The sequence below is a fragment of the Cuculus canorus genome, chromosome 4 (assembly GCF_017976375.1).
Source record: "Cuculus canorus isolate bCucCan1 chromosome 4, bCucCan1.pri, whole genome shotgun sequence".
NCBI classification, from domain to species: domain Eukaryota; kingdom Metazoa; phylum Chordata; class Aves; order Cuculiformes; family Cuculidae; genus Cuculus; species Cuculus canorus.
Window position 1 is genome coordinate 35,823,355 of NC_071404.1, and position 20,612 is coordinate 35,843,966.

The following is a 20,612-nucleotide window of genomic DNA, read 5'->3' on the forward strand; positions in this document are numbered from 1 at the left end:
TTGCCAAGCCTCAGATTTGTGTGTGATGACTCCTTTCTGCTCTTTCTCCAGGGTTTTAATGTCTTTGTGATGTATGTACCAGGCCTGTATACAAGAGTAGTTTGCTGGTGCCATATGCAGAGATAACATTGCCTTCCTATTCCTTGTTTAACAAGACCGGTAATCTCATTAAGCTTCTCTGTGCCTATGAGCTCTTCATTGCCACCACTATTGTACTGGAATCTCACAATGAGTTATTTATCTATTATGCGCTCCTCATTCTTTCCAGTCATTGCTTTCTTGTAGGCAGCTACATACCTTTCATCATAAGATTTGCATTTCTTATTCTGAGGTATTTTACTTCTGGAGTTGCCTGTATTAAAATGCATTTTGTTTGAATGGGCTCACTTCAGCAAGTGATCCTTATTGTTCAGTATGACTGCTCTGTCTTAGCCATTATTTGCCACTCAATCAATTTTTGTCATCTGCAGATGTCGGCATCAGTAATTTTTTATTTTTATATCCGCTTCTCCGTCATTATGGAAAATAGTGATCAGCACCAGGTCCTAGTATTATAGTCTCATACACCCCCTCAGCCTCTCCAGCCCATTTGTTCCCAAGCAGTTCTTGTTAGCAAACACTGAATGAACTTTACTACCACATCACGTGCTGGTAGTTGTTCTCAGATTTGATTCTGCTGTTAGCTTTCCCCATGCTATTTTATTTTGTTTGATTGATGTAAGGTTAATTGGTTCATTAGATAGCCATTCCTGTAATTTCAGTTTTAAAGTGATTCCTGGGCTTGAAATGTAGACATTCTTCATTGCTTTGGGATAACAGTTTCCTGCATGCCTGCTGTCTCAGACAGCTTAAGTGTGATTGAGTAAATAGAGCCAGTTGAAACATGTTGTCGCCTTCCAGCCTTGTTTTTAGTTTCTGAGTTTCCTCCTTTTCCTTCTGAACCCCAGAAGGCTTTATTAAGACAGCTTTGTGCGAACCATTAACTCTAAGCTGCATAATTATGTTACCATGAGCTTTGACTTAGTTTATAGTAGAAAAAATATGCATGCGTCTCTAGAATATGCTCCTCAATGACAGAATTTTAACTTAGTAAATTAAAAGGTTTAGTCAATTTACCTAGGAAGTTATAGTAATTAAGAGTTTACCAGCAGAACTATTGAATGCAATAAAATAAGTTCTGCGAAAACATGACACACTAATGAACTGCCATGTTATTATGCTTGTTCTTCACCTTCCAAATTGCACATAAAACAGGAGATAGTGTTGTTTAGCTTGTTTTGTTTAGAAGTGGAGAACAACACTTAGCATATTTATCTTTATTTAGGGATGCATTTTATGTCATCCTTGCTCAGCTTAGAATTGCATGCATTTGTGGTGCTAGAAAGTGGGCCAGGGTATTTTTTTTCCTCGATTTTTTTTTTAAGGCATGTGTACAAAGACTAGTACGGTTAAGATAATCCTCGTGCCAGTATTTGTCTGATGGTGTGACTTCACTCTTACGGTTGCATTTTAGACCACCTAATGACAGGATTTCTCCCTTTCCCTCTCTGTTCATCCTCTGCACATGCCATTACTAAAGCAGGGCAGACTGTGCCTGAGCATCAAGACAGCATGTTCTTGTCCTCTGTCACCCTTACAGTGCCAGCTGCAACATCCAGTATTGTAGCCTGTTATGACATGGCACGAGAAACAAACCTTTCCACTGCCTTTTTACCCTGATAGGCCTAAGACATTTTTAGTGATCTGCAACAACTACTCTGCTTTCTGAGATGGATGAACTGCATATTCTTCACATTTTGGTGCTGGCATCCTTATTTACATTACTCTTAAAGTTGAAAAATGGGCTGGGGGGAGCAGCGAGGCTCTATCTATTATCAGTGTTTTGACTTTTTTATAGGTATAGCCTAGATACTCACAGAGTTAAATTTGCCTCATGTGGTCACTCTGCTACAAAGCTGAAAACTTCAGAGGAAAAATTGTAGTCTTAAGCTCTGTCCATCAGCATGAAAGCTATAGACCATGCATTTCTTCTTTTCCCTGGGGGAAAAATTAGCACCTAAACATCAATTAACTGCTTTTCATTTTGGCTTTTTTTTTTTTTGGATCACTGAGCCGCAGCAACTTTTGTGCAGTCAAAGATCGATTTATTTTTATAAGCATTGTATGTTTAGTCCTTAGCACTAATTGGCTCTAGGTGAGAAGCTGATCAGTCTGGTTGGTTTGGATGTGGCTTTGCAGTTACGGGTTTGATTTCACTGTGCCTGAGCTGTGTTCAGTTTATGCTGTACAATGTGCTGCTGTGGCTTATTTTTAACCCTGGCAGCTTCTACTAGGTGCCAAATAAACAGCTTCTAATAAGCTGTTTAGAAGCTGTTTCTAATAAGTGTCTTTGCTTTGCGTTTCCTGCTGCCGAAGAATTCCACACTAGTCTCTTCCTCTTTTTCTTAAAGGTTCTCAAGCTGCCCATATGCGTAGCTGTAGCTCGCCATTCTCCACTTAGCAGTAAACCAAGGTATTAAACTTTTAGAAATTTTTCTTTTCTTCTTTCCCCAAACCAGAATTCAAACATTTTGTCATCTCAGATTCTCTGCGAATGCAGCTGATTATCTCATAGACAATCATTTAAAACTGTTATGTAGTGTTTTTTCTTTTACAGGCTTTCAGCAATTTCTTTAAAAGTGCCTCTGAAGACTGGCAGGGGTAAGGGCATTTTTTTTTTTTCTCTTGTCAAATGCAAATCTCTCACCTCCCAAGTGTGAACACAGAAAGCTCTCTTACTGTTTTGGGGTTTTTTTTTGTTGTTTTTTAATAACAAAATTAGGCCACAGTTAGCTAAGCAGAGTGACCCGATTCGTGCTGGATCAACATGTTATCAACTCCAGGTTGTCACTACAAAGTAAGCGTGGTGAAGTCTGCCTGTTCCAACTACAATCAAAGCAGTCTCTTGACATACAGCAGTGCTGAAGTCAGCGGTTTCTGCAAAGTGGGTCTAAATACAGATTGAAAGATCTCTTCTGTGTATATATGTAACTACCACTGCCAACCTAATTATTTATAATCAAATACTTCTTGTCATGTTTTTACTCAGGAGGACATTAGAGAAAAGAGTTCTAAGTGTTTTTTTGTTCTTTTGGCTTTTCCTTATCTATAAAAGATGTGGCTTTTTGAGGTATATTTAATGTTTTCTTTAAAGTAGGCCACCTGAGAGATCCCATGGAGTAATTCACTTTGCTGAGTTAGCAGACAAGACTGTTGGACAGAGTCAAAAAAGATACTGCCAACTGTGAAGCAAATGAATCGATACCAGTTCAACTGGATCAGTTTGCTTCTTCTAAAGCAACAAGAAAAGCAACACCAGAGATGCAATATCTGACATACAGATAAAAAACCAAATATAAACACGCACACACACACACATTGGGTTGGCTTTTATTGGAAAGCCTAGATGCAATCTATAGTTATCAATTTGTGGAAAATTCAGGACACATATAAAGTTAAGAAGGCAAATTAAAAGAACAATACAAATCAGATGAAATATACATCTCAAAATATCAGGATAGCATTTTGACTGGCATTGCCTAAAATACTTAGAATCTCCTTTCTTTTTCTTTTTGTAATATGCTTCTTTTAATTATACATACTTTTTTCTTTAAAAAGAGCTTTTGTTTATGTATTTCCCAAGGTCACTATTTCCTGCATGAGCATGTCCAGATCACAAGTCTTTTTTAGCAAGAAATAGGCTCATTATACCTACTAACAAGGCCACTAATTGCCTTGATTTGACTTTATCTAAAATGATTACCAACAGATACTATAATTTGTTGTTTATTGGTGCCAGAACAAAGGAGAAGGAGCTGGTATGCGTCAAGTAGAAGATATATTTCATTGTTGACATGTTATACAAGCTTTTCATATTCAAACAGAACAGAAACATTTGACATAATTTAGAATATGAGCCTATTTCAACAGAGAGCACTTACAGCATGCTAAATACAGTGCTGTGGAAGAGCCACCCAACAGAACTGCAAACACCTAGCATTTTACATCTTCAAAAAGAAAACGTAGATCAATGACACGTCTTTGGGGTCTGACATATCATCCTCTCTAAATTTAGGGCCCTCAAGACTTCAAGGGGAAAAATACTAAAACTAATCTGTGCTTTCATTCTAATAGATGATTAGCATTCATTATATGTGTAATTAGTTCTGTATGCTCTACCAAATACACACATACAGTACTAGCACTGATACTGTAGATTCAGTAGCAACTTGGCTGGGAGAAATTAAAATCTGTTTATCAAACAATCCTAATGTGCAATTTGGAGTATGTAATACCATAGACTCTCAGAATACAAAGCAGTTAGAAAACTATTTTTATTACATCCACTTGAACCATTCATAGTTAAGACACGTTCACTTACTATGTTTCGTCATTATAATACATGGATAGAAATACTGTGTATATTTCAATGAACATCAAAAAAACCCAATTTTGTCTCATCTTAAAAATATTTATTTTTGTGGCTGAATTTAGTGCTCATGACAGTAAAGCTCTAAGAATGATTTCAGCCAAGATGTAGAACAGATGCCATAGATGCCATCACAGGCTTCCTATAAGGAACCAGCTGCACACTTCAGTTCTGTCCCGCAGCAAATATACCAGGCCTTGGAGCAGAGCATGCCAAATATATGCAGTGGTGTGGAGATGCAGACTAGGCACTGGAATTGGACCTTCCTCTCCATCCCCAGGTTCAGTGCTCACAGTAATGGGATTTGATCTGCCAGCTCAAGGCCAGGAGATGAACCTACTGAAGAGTCTGCCTGCCTAAAGAGCAATTCTGTAGCATCATGTCAGAGGTACGCTTCTTCTATCTGGAGCTATAACATCTAAAAGAGCTGTATTATACAGAAGACAAAGTTGACATAACTGGATGAAACTACATCATTTCTTCTTCTTCTACATACAATTTGCCAAGCACCTGAGACACTATTCTCTCCATTGTGAAACAAAGCTTCTAAAAAAACAACAGAAACCCCACCTGGTACGAATAAATGTCCGTTTATTACGTTAGGGCTCGAAAAAGACAAGGAAAACCCAACCTATTAAAGTCTTCCATCATAATAAATGAGACTTATTTGGTTACTGTGCCTTCTAACAATGACTGATGAAGTGGCACTGGCCTGGGTGACAGGAGAGGTACGGGAGGGGAGGGAGCTGTGGTCTGATTCAGCCCAGCCACTTTGGAGTGTCCCATCCTATCAGCAGAGTGAGAGATGCACAGCTTCAAACCTAATACAAAAATATTAACACTTTTGGACATTAGTCATCACTGTTATATCTCTACAATATAATTCTTTATACTGTACAGCTATAACATAAAAGGTGCAATTCCTTTTTTTTTTAAAAAAATCACACACAGCACATGTTTTTATCATTTTATTTTTAAGTATAAACTTTTTTAAACACTTTACATAAATTAACTCCTCTGAGACTAATATTTGATGTACAGTAAATTGTAATTCATATAAAAATCCATAAACAACTTGTCTCACATAATTTACAAAAAAATCAGGGTTTCCTTTGCTTATCTGTAACAAGGATTCTACTTGCCGTTTTCCCCCCAAGGCAAACCATGTTAGCATTGTAAAATCCATTATTAAATTCCCATGGTAGCATAAGTCACTTGTGCCAATGTCCTTTTAGAAAGCAGCACAGTTTAAAGCAGTTGGGTTGTCTATAAACAGTAATTTTTGCCCCACGTTTTAAAATTAACAGATATAGACCACATCCTATGCAGTGAGAAAGAGAGAGAGGGAGAGAGAGAGAAAAAGAGAGACTACTTCTCATAAGCAAAGGTCAACAATTCAGTAATATTTGGAAACACTGTATGGGTCTGTATCTTAATTAAATACAGTGCCTCAAAGGAACAGCCAGCCTGTTGCAAAATCTGTAGGCCTTTTTCTTTTCTTTTTTTCTTCTTTTTTTTTTTTCTTTTTAATACTTCTCAGTCCAACTTGAGTGCAGCGATATGCATATGTAAACATATTCTTTAAAGCAGATCACCTTTAAGGTCATTGAGAAAAACAAAAAGTTTTGTCATTAGCAGTATCATTCTTCTGGAAGGCGCTCTTTTCATTACAGAGTCTGTTTGGATTGTGCTACAGAAAAATCTGAGCAAAGATGTAAGCTTAGGCTCAAGTAGTAATGCAGCAAAACAGTTTGGTCTCCTTTTTTGAAGACATTGATACACAGTCTCTTTGGCAGCCTGAGCTAAGCCAGTGTGTTACCTCTTTCCTATCTCGCTTTGTCTGAGGAACTGTATATTGTTAGCGCTGTCTGCTAATTCTGGATATTGCTCCACAGAGAGTACATAGTACCCATCGTATCCTTGTACCTTTCCAGCACTTAGCAACTGCCTCTTTTCTCCTTCTGTCCACAACCTGGCACCTTCCTCTCCATCTCTTACTCTCTGTTGTTCTCTGGCCCAGGCACTGGAAAGAGCTCTTTGCCTGGCTTGCTCCAGTATTCGGGCTTTTTCCTCATCAAGTGTCATGCCATAGCGGACATGAAGTGCCAAAGCACCGTACTGCATTTCAACATCAGCAAACCTACGAGTCCTGCCATTTACCACAGTGGTGGACTGGGAAACAGTGACGTTGATGCCATTCTCCAGGGCCTTCCGCCCACTTGTCAGCCTCAGTGTCCCAAGGTCACTCTCGGGGGAGGTGGTCTTGATAAAATAGTGTGTGTCCTTTCCCTCAACAGTGAAATGCAAGTTTTCTAGGTAGTAGGCGTTGTTCAGAACAGCTGCCACTTTTATGCAGTCCTCATTTGCAATGTTGAGCACGTTTGTTTGCACTTTGCCTTGATTGACAGCGAGCATCACCCCTTTCCCAATCAGAGACTTCACTGTAGCAAACCACAGCCATGACTTCTCTCCACTGGATTTCCGTCTGCTGACCTGCACTTCTGCCATCTTTCCCAGGGAAAGGAAAGCCTTTGCTTGCCTCGCCACTTGTTGTTGCACTCCAGAAATTGGCTGTAAACAAGAACAGACAGAAGTTTTACCAGCCATCTGTAGTCCTGTAGATGCCAAACAGCCACACTTTCTTGGTGTGCTGCCCGTGGACAACAACAGGATATGCCACAACTGACAGTGCCAAGGACTTAATTAGATCTACATACTGCTTGTTCTGCTGAGATATGAGACTATTTTGTTTGATAATGTTCAGTGCTTTTCCTCTTTGTCTCCCCAAGAACCTGCACCAAAATAAGATTCAGCTTCAGAGACTACTTACAGGGCTGCACAGGACACACCTCTGCAGTACTAATATTTGATATGGGTAAGAGCTATTTTACTGCAGTGTCATCTCACCTCTGAGCTTGTTCAACTATAATTCCTGTCTACCATGGGTCCATCCGAAATGAGAAGATTTTTTGCAGGTCATGATGCTGCACTTTAAAACAGGACCAAGCCTTTCTTTACTCTCAGTCTGGAGATAGAGTCTCTTGGGTAGCTGCAGCCTGAGACCATCCTGCAGGGAGGCTGTCATAACCCCTCAAGCTGCTGAAGGAAGAGGGTGTGTGAGAATCTGTAATGATAGTCTTTACAGTAAAAGAGAAGGAAGAAGATACAGAGCAGAGAGGTGGAATATGCCCTTTCTTGCAAACTGCTGCAGAAAATGATAAAAGGGCATGTGTGAAAAAGCTGTGGCCAATTCAGTTGTGTGAGCTTCTATTTCATTCCTAGTATCAGCGTGCTGCCTAAAAGAGTTGAGTAACTTCTCCCTCCAGAACTTCAGAGGGCTGCAGTCCTGAATATGTCAGAGCATTTTGTTGACAGCTAGCAAAGAGAAGGGGCAATGAATGAAAAGAACCAACAGGAATGTCTAGAATATGCTTGCTTGGTATTTCATGTTTTACCGCATCTGGGATGTTCTTGTTCCGAAGGTAAGTGTGCTATAAAGGGGAGTAAATAAAGAGGTGGAATTGTGAGGCGCAAAAGCACAAGATGGAAAAGCTGGGATAGGAGAATGTGTTTAAAAAGTCTGCTTGACCGAGAGTAGCCTAGTATGCCTGATGGCCTCTTAGTAAAGAGAGAGGATAGCCAGGGAACAGGACCTGACAGCATAACTGCTGTGGTTAGCCAGAACAGCCAGAAGAACAGGAGCAGCTAGCAGGAATGGTTAGATAGTGCAGCTAAGCAGTGGGACAGCTCGCATTGCAGGGTCAACTGTGGTTGGGGTGAGGCCTTACAGCTGCACAGCATAGACACATCTTATCTGTCTAACCCTGGGTCTTAACAGCTATAAGCTGTGAATGAGCTACTATTGACAGGGGTGGGGAGCAGACAGCTGCCCTAGCAGTTGTCTCAGCAGGAAACAGAGAGGAAGATTTAAATAGCTTTGGCTGCACTTTTGAAAAGCAGTACTTAGTTTCTATAGATGATCCAGTTTATCTTCCAAATGACTCTTTCTCTCTTCAGTAAAATACTGCTTAAACTATTCGATTCATTGCTGACAAGTGAGGCAAAAGCCTCTTTAGCTTTCCCAAATTTCTGGGTGGGAGAACAAGCAGGACTCGTTTAATAGACTCCTACAACCTTAATTCAGCCTTGCTGCTAATCAAAGCCTGGCAAAAGGCTTGCAAAGGCTTCTCAGCTCTGCCATGAGGGCGGCTTTCTGGATGGGACAGTTCCTGATGGAATTATGAATTGACTTGGACTCTCAGCTCTTTAATGTGGCAGATTCCTGTCTGCACTTGCTAACAAGTACACATTTCAGCTGTTGTAAACCCTACATGAAAGCTCTCATACACAAAATATATTCTCGACAGCACTCTCATCAGTGAGAACAGCAAGATGCTATAGCAACTTCATAATGACAAAGTCTGTTTATTTTTAACATGCATCGTCAGAGGTCTGAAGCCAAACCTCAGAGGTTGGTAAAGCTCACTCAGTCCAGAATGTTTCAAAATACTAAGTGGTTTGTGTGTTTACTTCTGGCTCCTGGTGTCTTTGCTTGTTCGACAGTGAATATCACAGTCACAGCTTCTTCCTACCTGAGAATTTTAAATCTTTATGTTCCCCCCACTTCTCTCTTTCTCTCTATGTCACATGCCCCTGGTACTCCTCATATTGTTGAGCCGTTTCGTGAAGACTTTTGACAACTAGCTGTCTGCTCTCATCTCTTGACCAGACCGTTCTTTTCCTGATGCACCTTTACTGGGGTTCGTGGATAATTGCATTCTTTAGCCTTTGAGATCTAAATAAACAACTTCTGATAGTTCTTCACAGCCATGCCTGATGACACATCTCTTATCTCCTGATACAACCCCCTTGCCTAGAGTACTTGGAATGCTCCTCCTTCACTGCTTCTACTGTTCATGGAAGACACTATTCTCATGCTGTTCTCTGAGGACTTTCCCTGTTAATCCCTGGCTATGAAAAAAACCACATAGCACGTCACTTCATGCATGAAAAATTAACTTTCATATGCTTCCTTCTGCTAGGCCACCCTTCTAATGATTTTTTGCCTAAATTAAGTTGTAAGGTTCTTCAGGATCATATCCTCTTTTAATCTTGTAAAGTTCTCTATCACGATTCTTGTAAAAAGAGATCTGGTTTTGACTCCTCACAATGGGATTACCCATCTACTGTCTTTTAAAACTTCCTTCTTAACCGAGAATTGTAGGATTTTTGAGTTTGATTTGTAAATGTAATTTCTTCAATAGCAGATTTAGATTTTAACTTCCACATTTATTTCTTCCATCATTTAAAACCGTAGCAGGTTTTCAGGACCGAAGTTCATTTTTTTCCCTCCCAAAGAACTTCATAAGCACCTGGAGTTTTGGTTTCACCTCAGGTAAATTCATTTTCAATATTTTATCTTTACATATAAAACATGGTTAATATTAAAGAGAAGTAAAATTGTAGTGGTCCCTGGTATGCATAATTCATATCACCTATTCTTCTGTTTATTTCAGTCTATTTTTTTACTAGACTGTTCAGTTTCTGCCTTCAGGCAGAGCGTCAGTACAAATCTAATCTCTGTCATTTCTGCTACGAAACTTAAAAAGCTTTAAAGGACCTTAGATGTCTTTTCATTGATTATTGTCTTTCTCAATTTTTATTATTGCAGATAGCAAACAAAGGCTTATTTAAAATCATACCTAACTTAGCAAATCTGTGAGAAAACCCACCATCTGTAATTTCTTATTCTTTTCAAAGTAGATAGAAATTGAAAAGCACTGTTCAGATTTAAGTTAGCAAGTAACCCTGTCAGGATTATCCACGCCTAATAAGATCTAAATAGAAGGGAACATTCTATCTTGTTCCATTTGTATGCTTGGTTTTGTTTCTTACTGGTATGTCCTCCCATTGCTGGCTCTTCACAAGTTCATAAGAAGGTTCTGTTAAATCAAATTTCGGAACAGGGAAACCAGGAATGGCATTGTGCAGATGGAAGCCAAATGTCACCAGCCAGCTGTTAACATCTGAAAGAGAATGATTTAAAAAAAGAGAAAAATCTTAGAATTTTTACATATATTTGCAATCATCCACTTTTACATGGAATAGTTTTTGGAATAGTTGATTTCCTTCTGTAACATGAAAATTATCCAACAGTGTTCTTTTTGATATAGATGGATTTAGATTTGTACTACAGCTAGAATAGTAAGACTATGCAGTAAACTTGAAGTTCTACACTTAGAAGAAAACGTCTCTGTCAGAACTGCACTATGCCTGTTTGAAAGGCATTGCAGGTTTCAGCAACTCCAAAGGCCACAGGACTTCCAGAACTATAGGAGCACAACTGAAGTGTGATTTTCTTCTAGTATAGGCTAAACTACTTGGGATTTCATGGTTGGGCTGAACATGCTCTGTGTCACACGTTCATCATCAATAGTTTAAAACAAAATAAAAAAGGGAAAGTACTGCAGAACACTTTCTGTACTTTTGTTACATAGAATCATAGAACGGTTTGGGTTGGAAGGGACCTTAAAGATCATTCAGTTCCAACCCTTGTGGCATGGGCAGGGATGCATCCCACTAGATCAGGCTGCCCAAGGCCCCATCCAACCTGGCCCTGCGTTATTGTAACGCCTTCAAAATACCCCTGAAATAACACCTATATGGTCAATTACCTTTTAAATGATTTGGCCAATATTTTATGTTGACCCAAATGACATCTCCCCCTCTTCAAGATGAAGTTGGACCAATGAAATGAAAAGCTAATGAAATGTATTACAGTTGCATCAGTAAGCAAACAGGATACTAAACTAGCATTAGATAACATTATTTACGATACATTTTATGTTCTGTAAAAAATAAATAAATTAGAGATGTCAGTAATTAATTCTTGTTGGGAAGAATGGGTGCTCTGCCTCGTTTCTGTCTTTCTACCCTATCTTTTACAATTCTAAGCTTATCAGAAACTGGCAGAGTGCTCCTTACCATGTCTAGCAGTTTTAATTTAAGAAACCCCCAAGTAAGTGGAACAAGGAACCAAATTCTTCCAAATGTTGAAAGAATAAAAAATATTTACCTTAAAATAATTTCTAGCCTTTCCTGATAAATGATACGCCTCATGAGGTTCTGCATCTAAAACCGCCAGTCAGCCAGATTGCTCATTGTAATGATAACTTTACATGAGCAGCCTTGTGGTGATGTATTCCATACATTGCAGATGTTAAGAAAAAAACTGGAACTGTATTTACAGGGCAATTTTTGATCTAAGTGCATAACTTTCAATGCCACAAAGAATCTGATTGCAACCTCAACCCCAACAGCACATACTGTTAAAAGAGGACAGATTAAAGGTCCGTTACATCCTCGCTCCCAGGCAGCCTATAATCAACCCTGTTAATCACTGCTGTTTGGTAAATTAATGCAAACCCACTTGATTTGAAGGATGCTTTTCTGAGGGGCAGTCTCACAGCTTATAAATAAGTGAGGCCGAGCCCTTCCTCTAGGTTGCCACTGTCTGAGTAAACTATTTTGGATTACATCTGTTCAAACACAAAACTTCAAAGGTGTCTGACCTGTGTATTTTCAGAAACTTCCAGTGACATGCAATCAGATTTTTTGGTATGTAGAATAATAGAGAACACTGCACATTGCTAACTCTACACCCAGAAAAGGCATATAGATTCCCTAAGAACTCAGTTATACATGAAGTGGCACGTTAGCAGCTTTTTGTTGCCAAAATTGAAATTCACGCTCAATTTTCTATATTCTAGCCCTTCCCTGCTCCTGGCTGTGTACTCATTGGTTTGTGCTGCTCCTGGAGCTTATTGAACTTCTCTTTCTTAGCCAAATTACACCCTTGCAAAAACCTACCCTGGAAAATTTCAACCAACTTCCAGTGAACATTTGCTGACATATTAATGAGTTGAATTGGTCACAGTAAGACTCCTACTGCCCTTGCTACCTTACAGTCTCACTCCCTCATCTTTGGTCTTTTTTGGCTCATGAATATGCACTTTTTATCCTCAGTAACCCAGAACCACGAAGAAGACTAACTCTAATCCACGTGTAAGAAGATTCTCATGAACAGTCTTGAGGGATTCTTACTCTTGTACTTGCTCAAGGAGTCCATTTTCTTTTCATTATAAGAGCACTGGGTAATGTATTAATAGTATTGGAAGAAGAACCTAGGGCTCATCTTTCCTCTTCCAATGCAGACGTCTCTAGCTGAGGCACTTTGTGTTACAGTTAATTCAATGGGAGAGAGAGAGAGATGTATTGGTACTTTAAAAAACTCAACCCCTTACATGCTGAGATGCTCTGAGTGCTCTTCTTGGGTCAACAGTTCAACATTAAAGCACCATAAGGACTGTTTAGGGCATAAGGTTTAGGCTGAGTTCCCTAAACCTGAAAGGTTTGTGGATCCATGCCCTGGGGATCTTAGTATCTTACGCAGATACCTAAATGAATGTCCAAAGGTAGACGAGGTATTTTGAAGATCTCCTATTTGGTATTTCACTATTTCTGATAAGCATTTGTGCTGTAATTATCCTCATTGTTAAGTGCTTAATGCTTCCTCATAAAGAACTTCTCCAAATAGGACGTATTTGGGAACTTGACCAAAATTGTGAGTTCCATTCTAAACTAGATGTCTGTAAGTCCAACACCGCCAAGCTAAAATCACTTTGGTGATATGGTTCTAAATACCAAGTACTTTTCTGAAGAATTATCATCCCTGAGAGTTTCTCTACTAACCTTCCACTACAGACAATATCCTCTGCCTATAGCCCAGGTAATCAGAATACAGATTAAGAGAACACAGAAATGTAAATTTTTGAGCAAGTTGGAGACAGTCTTATAATTAAGTAACCCTCTTTTACCTGTGATATAATCCTTTACATCATGTATTTTACTGGCTGGGTTGTTATTTCTAAACATGTACAAATTAAAAGGAGCTGGATCTTTCCCAATTCTTTTCCAGATTTCAATATCAGGTGTTGTCCATCGGCCTGCCAGTATGTCATAATCTCTTTCTCCGAAGTGGACTAGCTTAGTCAGTGGGTCATATAAGCCTCCATGGAATCCAATTACCAGTTGGAAATCAAGATTAGAGTCAAAATATATCTCTCCATAAGCAGTGTATTGAATTTGTTTAAGCATGAGACCGTTGCTACTGAAAACAGCCAGTGGTGTCCCTGTATTGTCTGATGCAATGTAAAACTCATCTCCGCTGCTAATTTCCATGGCAAAAAGGTGTCCTTGCAGATCATAGTAAAGGGATGTGATTTCAGAACTTGAGTGGTTATATACGTGAGTTATCCTGGTGGGGTAAGTAAGGTCTGCGTAAAAAAACTGGAGATGCTGTCCAAGGCTTGTTTTACTGGAAACTCGTCGTCCAAGTCCATCATAACGGTAAATCACTGTCCACCCGCTGCCTTTGCTATAAACTCGAGTAAGAAGGCCCTTTGAACTGTATTCAAAGATTTCAGTACCCCTTTGACGCAGAAATCCATCTTCATCTAATCGGTACTGAACGTCACCTAGTCGAGTTATTCTGTCTCTCAAGTCATAGCGAAGTGGAGTCAAACGGGCGCTGCTACTGGGGTTGAGCAAGTGGAGGTTGCCATTCAGGTCATAGTTGTATCGCCACATTATTTTTTCATTCAGATATACTGTCTGGAGCTGACCATCTACATCATATTCATAAGCATATTTTGTGGTGTTGGCAAATGGCCCAATCTTAATTTCTCTTTTTGTCACTCGTCCCATGTTATCATACTGAATTGTAATCCAATACATTAATGACCGAAATATTTCATATTGAATTTCCTTGATGCGGCCATGTGCATCAAAGTGTTTTGTGTAGGTCATTACAGCTGTTGAAATGATCTGGTTAATATCATAATATATAACTCCAAATTTTCCAAATTGTTCAACTTTGCCAGAGATATCATCAAACTGGTAGAGATCAATAGGCAATGGGGTTTCATTGATGACACCTTGCATGCTAGTCACTCTGAAACTATTGTCATAGCTGTAGTCAAATCGGGCATTTACCATTCCGTCTTCGCTAAAGCGGAAAATCTGTCTGTCAATCAATGGGCCAATTTGCCTGTATCTAATGGTGCAGATAAAACCATCGCTTTGGAGGTTTACTGTTTTCAGCACTCCTGCTGTCTCATCATAAGTAAAACTAACTCTTGTACTATCATATAAAATTTCTGAGAGCTTGGTCTGCCGTCTGTACTTGAATAATACTCTTCGGCTTGTCCCCAGGAAAGCAGTTTGAAGGAGCTGCCCTTCTTCATTGTAGTCCATTATAACAGAAGCATTACTTTCTGGGGGGTTGTATATATTCCGGTAGTAGCCAATGGAGCGGATAGTCTGCATGGTATGACGAGCAACACTGGGCATGGTGACAGCAGAAAGCCGATCCAACAAATCATATTCGAAGATATACTGCCGTTGGCTATGAAGCAGAAGAACCATTGACTGAAAATTAAGAACAGATTTTTACCATGTGACAAATGGTGGAGCACTCCCCCCCCCCCCCATATACCAATACTACTTCTTCACAAAAATGTGACATTCCCACTTGAGAAAATTATCTCCTCTTTAATTGAGTTATCCTTGACCTTACATGTTGTTAACATCTCCCTGCCTAATTTACTTGGATGGTTAATTGTAAGGGGTTCTGTAATTAGTAGTTCCACATTCATAATTTGTTACTTGTTATGACTGTATCACTCTTTTATCAAGCACTCACAGCCAAACAGCAAATTGTCAATGGATTCAGATAAGTCATGTTTAATATGGGAAGAAGTAAAACTGTATTAGAGCCATTAACTCACAAGGAGAACAACATATGGGACGTGCAATTTCTTCCCTACAGTTAGAGATGATTTCGAAGAATTTGAATAGCCTGAGATCCCAGAATACTGTGTTCTTGTTCTGTAAGCTTTTAAGTCATAGGCAAAACAACTGGTTCATTATTTACAGCAAAAGGAGCTATTCGGAATTATTCTGACATCTTTCTGATGCATGGCTATTATGTATCATAGGTCTTGATTAAATTACGCCTGCAATGACTAGTAAACAGTATTTGCTGAGCAACAGCTTCAATAGAAATATATTTAAACCCCAGAAAGAAATAGATAATCTTTTTGCATAGCTGGCATGAGATCTCACAAGGGGGAATTTTCACATGTATTTCTAGAGGGAGAGCTATCATTCAGAAATCATGGTATATAATGAAGATTCCTGATTTTTTTTCCCATCATTTATTTTGAAGCTACAAGATATAGCAAGTACAAATTGACATTCTAAGTATTCAGAAATGAGAACGTTTCTTGGTAGTGAAGAACTTACAAACAAATTATTTTCAAATGAATTACACTCCAGAGCTCTAGTCCCTGTACCATATTTTAAATGTTACAATAAAAGGTAAATACAGATGCTTCTTGCTAGTCTGTGGCCTAAATAATTTAAAAAGACATCAAGTCCTAGCAATTAGCTACAGCCTGATTACATATCTATTGTATAAAACATTCCCACAGGAATCACGTTGATACTTTGAATAATTGAAATATGCTTCTACTACCTGTTCTTGCTTTGTATGCAGCACTCAGATGCTGCAGAATTTCAGCACATTCAAAGTGTATTTTAAAACCTGTGTGTTCTTTACCTTTTCCAAATAGGTGTAACTCCAAGTTTTCCCATCAGCAAACACTCTAGACACTATCCTTCCCTGCCCATCATACTCTATTTTTTCACTAGTTGTCCCTCGCTGTATGCTGCCTATTTGACCTGTGGATGAATAGGTAACATTGACAGCCATCAGCTTGCTGCTCGGTAGCCACAGGGTGGGGTGCCCTGACGAGTCGTAGGCAATCCTCAGCAGAAATTTACGGTGGTCATCGTAGATCTTTTCTGTCTTTGTGGTTCGATCAAAGTCAACTGAAAGGAGGTTTCTGCCATTAACCTTTTAAAAGCAAACAAAATGACACAATAAATCATGCTGTTCAGACCCTAGCCACTTATTATTTCCACAGAGCTAGTTATTCTTTAAATACGATTTACAGTGATTGATTTGCCACGTGCGTAAATTATTTTAGCAACTTCTTGATATAAATGTAAGGCACTATATTAGCATCTACTTTAGAAGGTCTCATAGTATGAAGAGATGGCCCAGAATTTGTTGCAATGTGTTCTTTCTTGCTGCTTAGTCAACTGTTAAGAAAATACTGAAAGATGTGCACTGAAAACTTCTGTAATAAATGGAGCCATTTCAGCGAACAAACTACTTCTTTTGTAGGCAGTCCAAAGTATTTCTGCAAATTATTGTCACAACATATCCAGCAACCACTTGTCCAGTTCATAAAAATGACGGTAAGAAAGAACTGAATTCTAATCCTCCATAGCAAGTATTTTTCAAAATGGTAAATACAAAATTAGCATCTTCAAAAGCACATTAAATCTTCAAATTAAGATTAAACAGTCTTTAAAACATCGGCTTTCCCCTTCTGCATCAAATGGAAGTTTAACTCAATATACCAGCCACAGCTGTAATATGTTTATGAGTCTGAAATCCTCAGTAGAGGATTACGTCTTTTGCTTAGTTAACTGACCACTTAAAGCCATAAATAACCGGAAGACTACTGAACCACTGAAAAACAGTTATAAATGCTTTGAAGCTTATAACTGTTTTAATTTGAAATTAAAGCCTTAGCCCTGATACTTTTATGTTAAAAATTATAATATTTATATATATATATATATAAAAACTATAGTGGTGGAGAGTGATTTCTATACACTACTTTAACATTGAAGCCCCCCATCCCTCCCTAGTGTTTAAAATATCCTAACTTTCAGTTTTTTTGAATCGGCTCTCATTTTTGTATTTATGAAAGAAAAATGTCTGTTTTTCCTTTCCCACATTGGTATCTTTGCTATTCTCTCTTCCTTCTCCTCACTGAACTGCTTTTACTGTTCTCAATAGGCCTCTAGGATTTCTTTGTTCATCTCTAAACCATTTCTGTATCTGCCGTGTCCTTTTAAAATTATTCCAGGTGAGGGTGAAACACTGATAACAAAGATTTTTCAACACTGTATTTTGCTAACATATGGGAAGTAGGGGACAAATGGACATTTATCTACGTGTATTAAGATCTTTTTTAAGTTCCTTTTCAAGAACTTGATGCATACATTACAAAGAGATGAAGAAAGATGGCTAAACAATATTCAGAAAAGAACAAGAAAACAGATATCCTGACCAAAGAAATGACTGGAGGATCTTTGCATTTTTCAGGGTTGCCTGTTCAAAAATCTATATATCATGGATGTTGGTACTTATCCCTAAGGCTGATAAGCTTCTAAAAGATCAATCTAAATTAGACACTTTATTATTAGCATAAAAGGCATTAAAGTGCTGGTGATGGATTATAAGCAAATATGAAAAAAAAATCCTTGAAATGCTCAGTTTTGCTTATATTGGTCGGTCAGTTTCTGTCTACTTTATCTTTCTCTTTTACAATATGAAATCACTGGCATGAGAACAATCTGCACTATCACTTTCAAAACAAAAATAATGTTTTCATGTAAATCTTCTAAATAAGGCACACTAGGTCTATCAGATACAGAATAGACACTTCATGTATTTAATGAGTCATCAAATGCTACTTAAAAATACTCTGAAAAATTAATGTTACCAGAGTGATTCTAGAGGTAGGTTAAACTTAACTATGAAGCATTTCCATTCACTTCACTTTTGTCATTTTTTTGGGATGTTTTCAGTTTCAGGTAACTTGTGTTTAAATTTTCCAACATTTAATATTCAATTATTTGCCTGAAATCACTCTTAAATCCTGTTTATCTCTGGTAGCTATTTCCCAGCCTCTCCAACACATGCCTGCACTCATCTCTGCATCTCCCTGCCTGTTTTGCTTCTCTGATTTTTTCCCCCTTTCCTCTTCTCTTCATCTTCCCTTCCTTATTTTACATTGAATTATGATTTTTATTAATTTTCCTGTCTACCTCTCAGACACTAAAGTGAGAATGGGCACTTCTGATTTCTGAGTTAGCAAAGAGAGAAGGATAGTTTTATGGTTAAGGCCGATGTCCAAGCAATGGTGGTTAATTTCTTGGCTAAGCACATCTTTCCGGTGTAAATTGCAGCAAAGCACTTAATCTGACTGTCTCACTGTCTTATCTGCTAAATGTGACAACATCCCTTGCCTTCTCACTTTCCATCTGTCTAGTCTGTGTAAGGGCAGGATAAAAGGGGAAAGAAAAGAAATACCTCTTTCTCCAGCCAGATACATGCTTCCAGACTCTGCTGACAGAGGTCTTGCTTTCAGACGTGAGCTTTTGGTGACATTTTGGCTGTTCTTTTATCATCTCATCACACAGATGGCAATTACAAGAACAAGTTTTGGTGATACAGCTTCTTGCATTGGCCAGTATGGGGCTGGAATAACATGTCAGCTGAAGTACTGCCTTCAACTGTTTGGTAACTCTGCTACCAAAATGTCTTTACAGCAAAACTTGAACATTTTTTTGTGCCTAAGGCAGTAATGCTCCAAATACATTTGAGATCTCTGGGTTTCATTATGATAAAAATGTGAGGTGGGTTGATCCTGGCTCTGGACAGCAGGTGCCCACCAAAGATGCTCTATCACACCCTGCCCCCCCCCGGCCCCAGCTGGATAGGGGAAAGAAAATAGTAACAAGAGGCTCATGGGTCAAGATAAGGACAGGGAGAGATCCTTTACCAATTACCATCTTCACTCCCTATTTCTCTACCTCCTCCCTGCAGCAGCCCAGGAGGATACGGAATGGGTGTTGTGGTCAGTCCATCACATTGTTTCTGCTGCTTCTTCCTCCTTAGACAGAAGAATCCTCTCCCTTCTTCCCCTGCTCCACTGTGAGGCTCCTCAGATGGGAGACAGTCCTCCATGAACTTCTCCAGCATGAGTCCTTCCTGCAGGCTACAGTTCTTCATGAACTGCTCCAGTGCAGGTTCCTTCTATGAAGTACAATCCTTCAAGAACAGATTGCTCCAGCACAGGCCCCCCACAGGGTCATAAGACCTGCCAGCAAACCTCCTCCAGTGTGGGCTCCTCTCTCTATGGGGCAACAGGTCCTGTTAAGGCACAAATCCTGCCAGAAGCATGACTTCCCACAGGGTCACAGCCTCCTTCACGCACGCCCACCTCCTCTGGCATGGAGTCTTCTATGCGCTGCAAGTGGGTATCTGCTTCAGCAAGGACCTCCATGGGCTGCGGGGGGAGAGCCTGCCTCACCATCATCTTCACCACGGTCTGCTGGGGAATCTCTGCTCCTGCCCCTGAAGCACCTCCTCCTCCTTCTTCTCTGACCTTGCTGTCTGCAGAATTGTTTCTCTCACATATTCTTATTCCTCTTTTCTATGGCTGCCAATGCACAGTTTTTACCCTCCTTCTTAAATGTTATTACAGAGGCACTGCCACCATCGCTGATGGGCTTGACCTTGGCCAGCGGCAAGTCCACCTTGGAGCTGGCTGGTATTTCCTCTATCAGACATAAGAGAAGCTTCTAGCAGCTTCTCACAGAAGCCACTCATGCAGTACCCTTTACTACCAAAACCTAGCCATGCAAACCTAATACAAAACAGTGATTCAGGAAATTTTCAGTGAAGAAACACTTAATGTCACAAAACTGAGTCTCTTGACAGTTCCTACGTATTGTCCTGCTACATTTCAGTAACATAGCTGTCTATTTGTCCTGCTCTGCATCAACTCCGGTTCTTTTTTCCAATGAGAAGCATGAAATTTGATGGTGAATCCCCCATTAGGAGTATATTGCTGTGCCTTACAGAGAGATTCAAGAGCTAATGTGAAAACTAGGAACTACAAAACTAGCTTTGCAGAACTTGGAGCTTGCCTATGTTACCTGTCTACTCTGGGTGCACTCCTTGAGACAGTGCTCATTTTCTTTATTTGAGAGCCTTGTGAGTGAGGCTGTGCGGCCTTCACACAAATGCTTTAAAAGGCTATTGTAGAAGACTGTCAGGCCAGGCTACAGACCAAGTGTACAGGTCCAGGGACAAAACTAGCCTACAGAACAAATACAAAACAAGTCTTAACAAAAGTAAGGTTGACAAGGATTGTTT

General features: G+C 39.3%; 1 protein-coding gene across 26 annotated transcripts in view; it reads right to left on the reverse strand.

Moving 5' to 3' along the window:
* Positions 1-3,431: 3,431 nt before the first annotated feature.
* Positions 3,432-20,612, reverse strand: part of TENM3 (teneurin transmembrane protein 3) — a 1,341,795-nt gene continuing 1,324,614 nt past the window's right edge. For 15 of the 26 annotated variants that reach the window (XM_054065078.1, XM_054065077.1, XM_054065076.1 and 12 more), the window contains 4 exons: positions 16,149-16,445; positions 13,345-14,956; positions 10,364-10,494; positions 3,433-7,039 (listed from right to left, as the gene is read on the reverse strand). In XM_054065078.1, coding sequence (XP_053921053.1) covers positions 6,284-7,039; positions 10,364-10,494; positions 13,345-14,956; positions 16,149-16,445 — 2,796 coding nt within the window. In that variant the 3' untranslated portion in view covers positions 3,433-6,283. Of the gene's footprint in view, positions 7,040-10,363; positions 10,495-13,344; positions 14,957-16,148; positions 16,446-20,612 lie in introns of all 26 variants that reach the window. The other 11 variants (XM_054065057.1, XM_054065066.1, XM_054065065.1 and 8 more) reach the window with 1 other exon arrangement.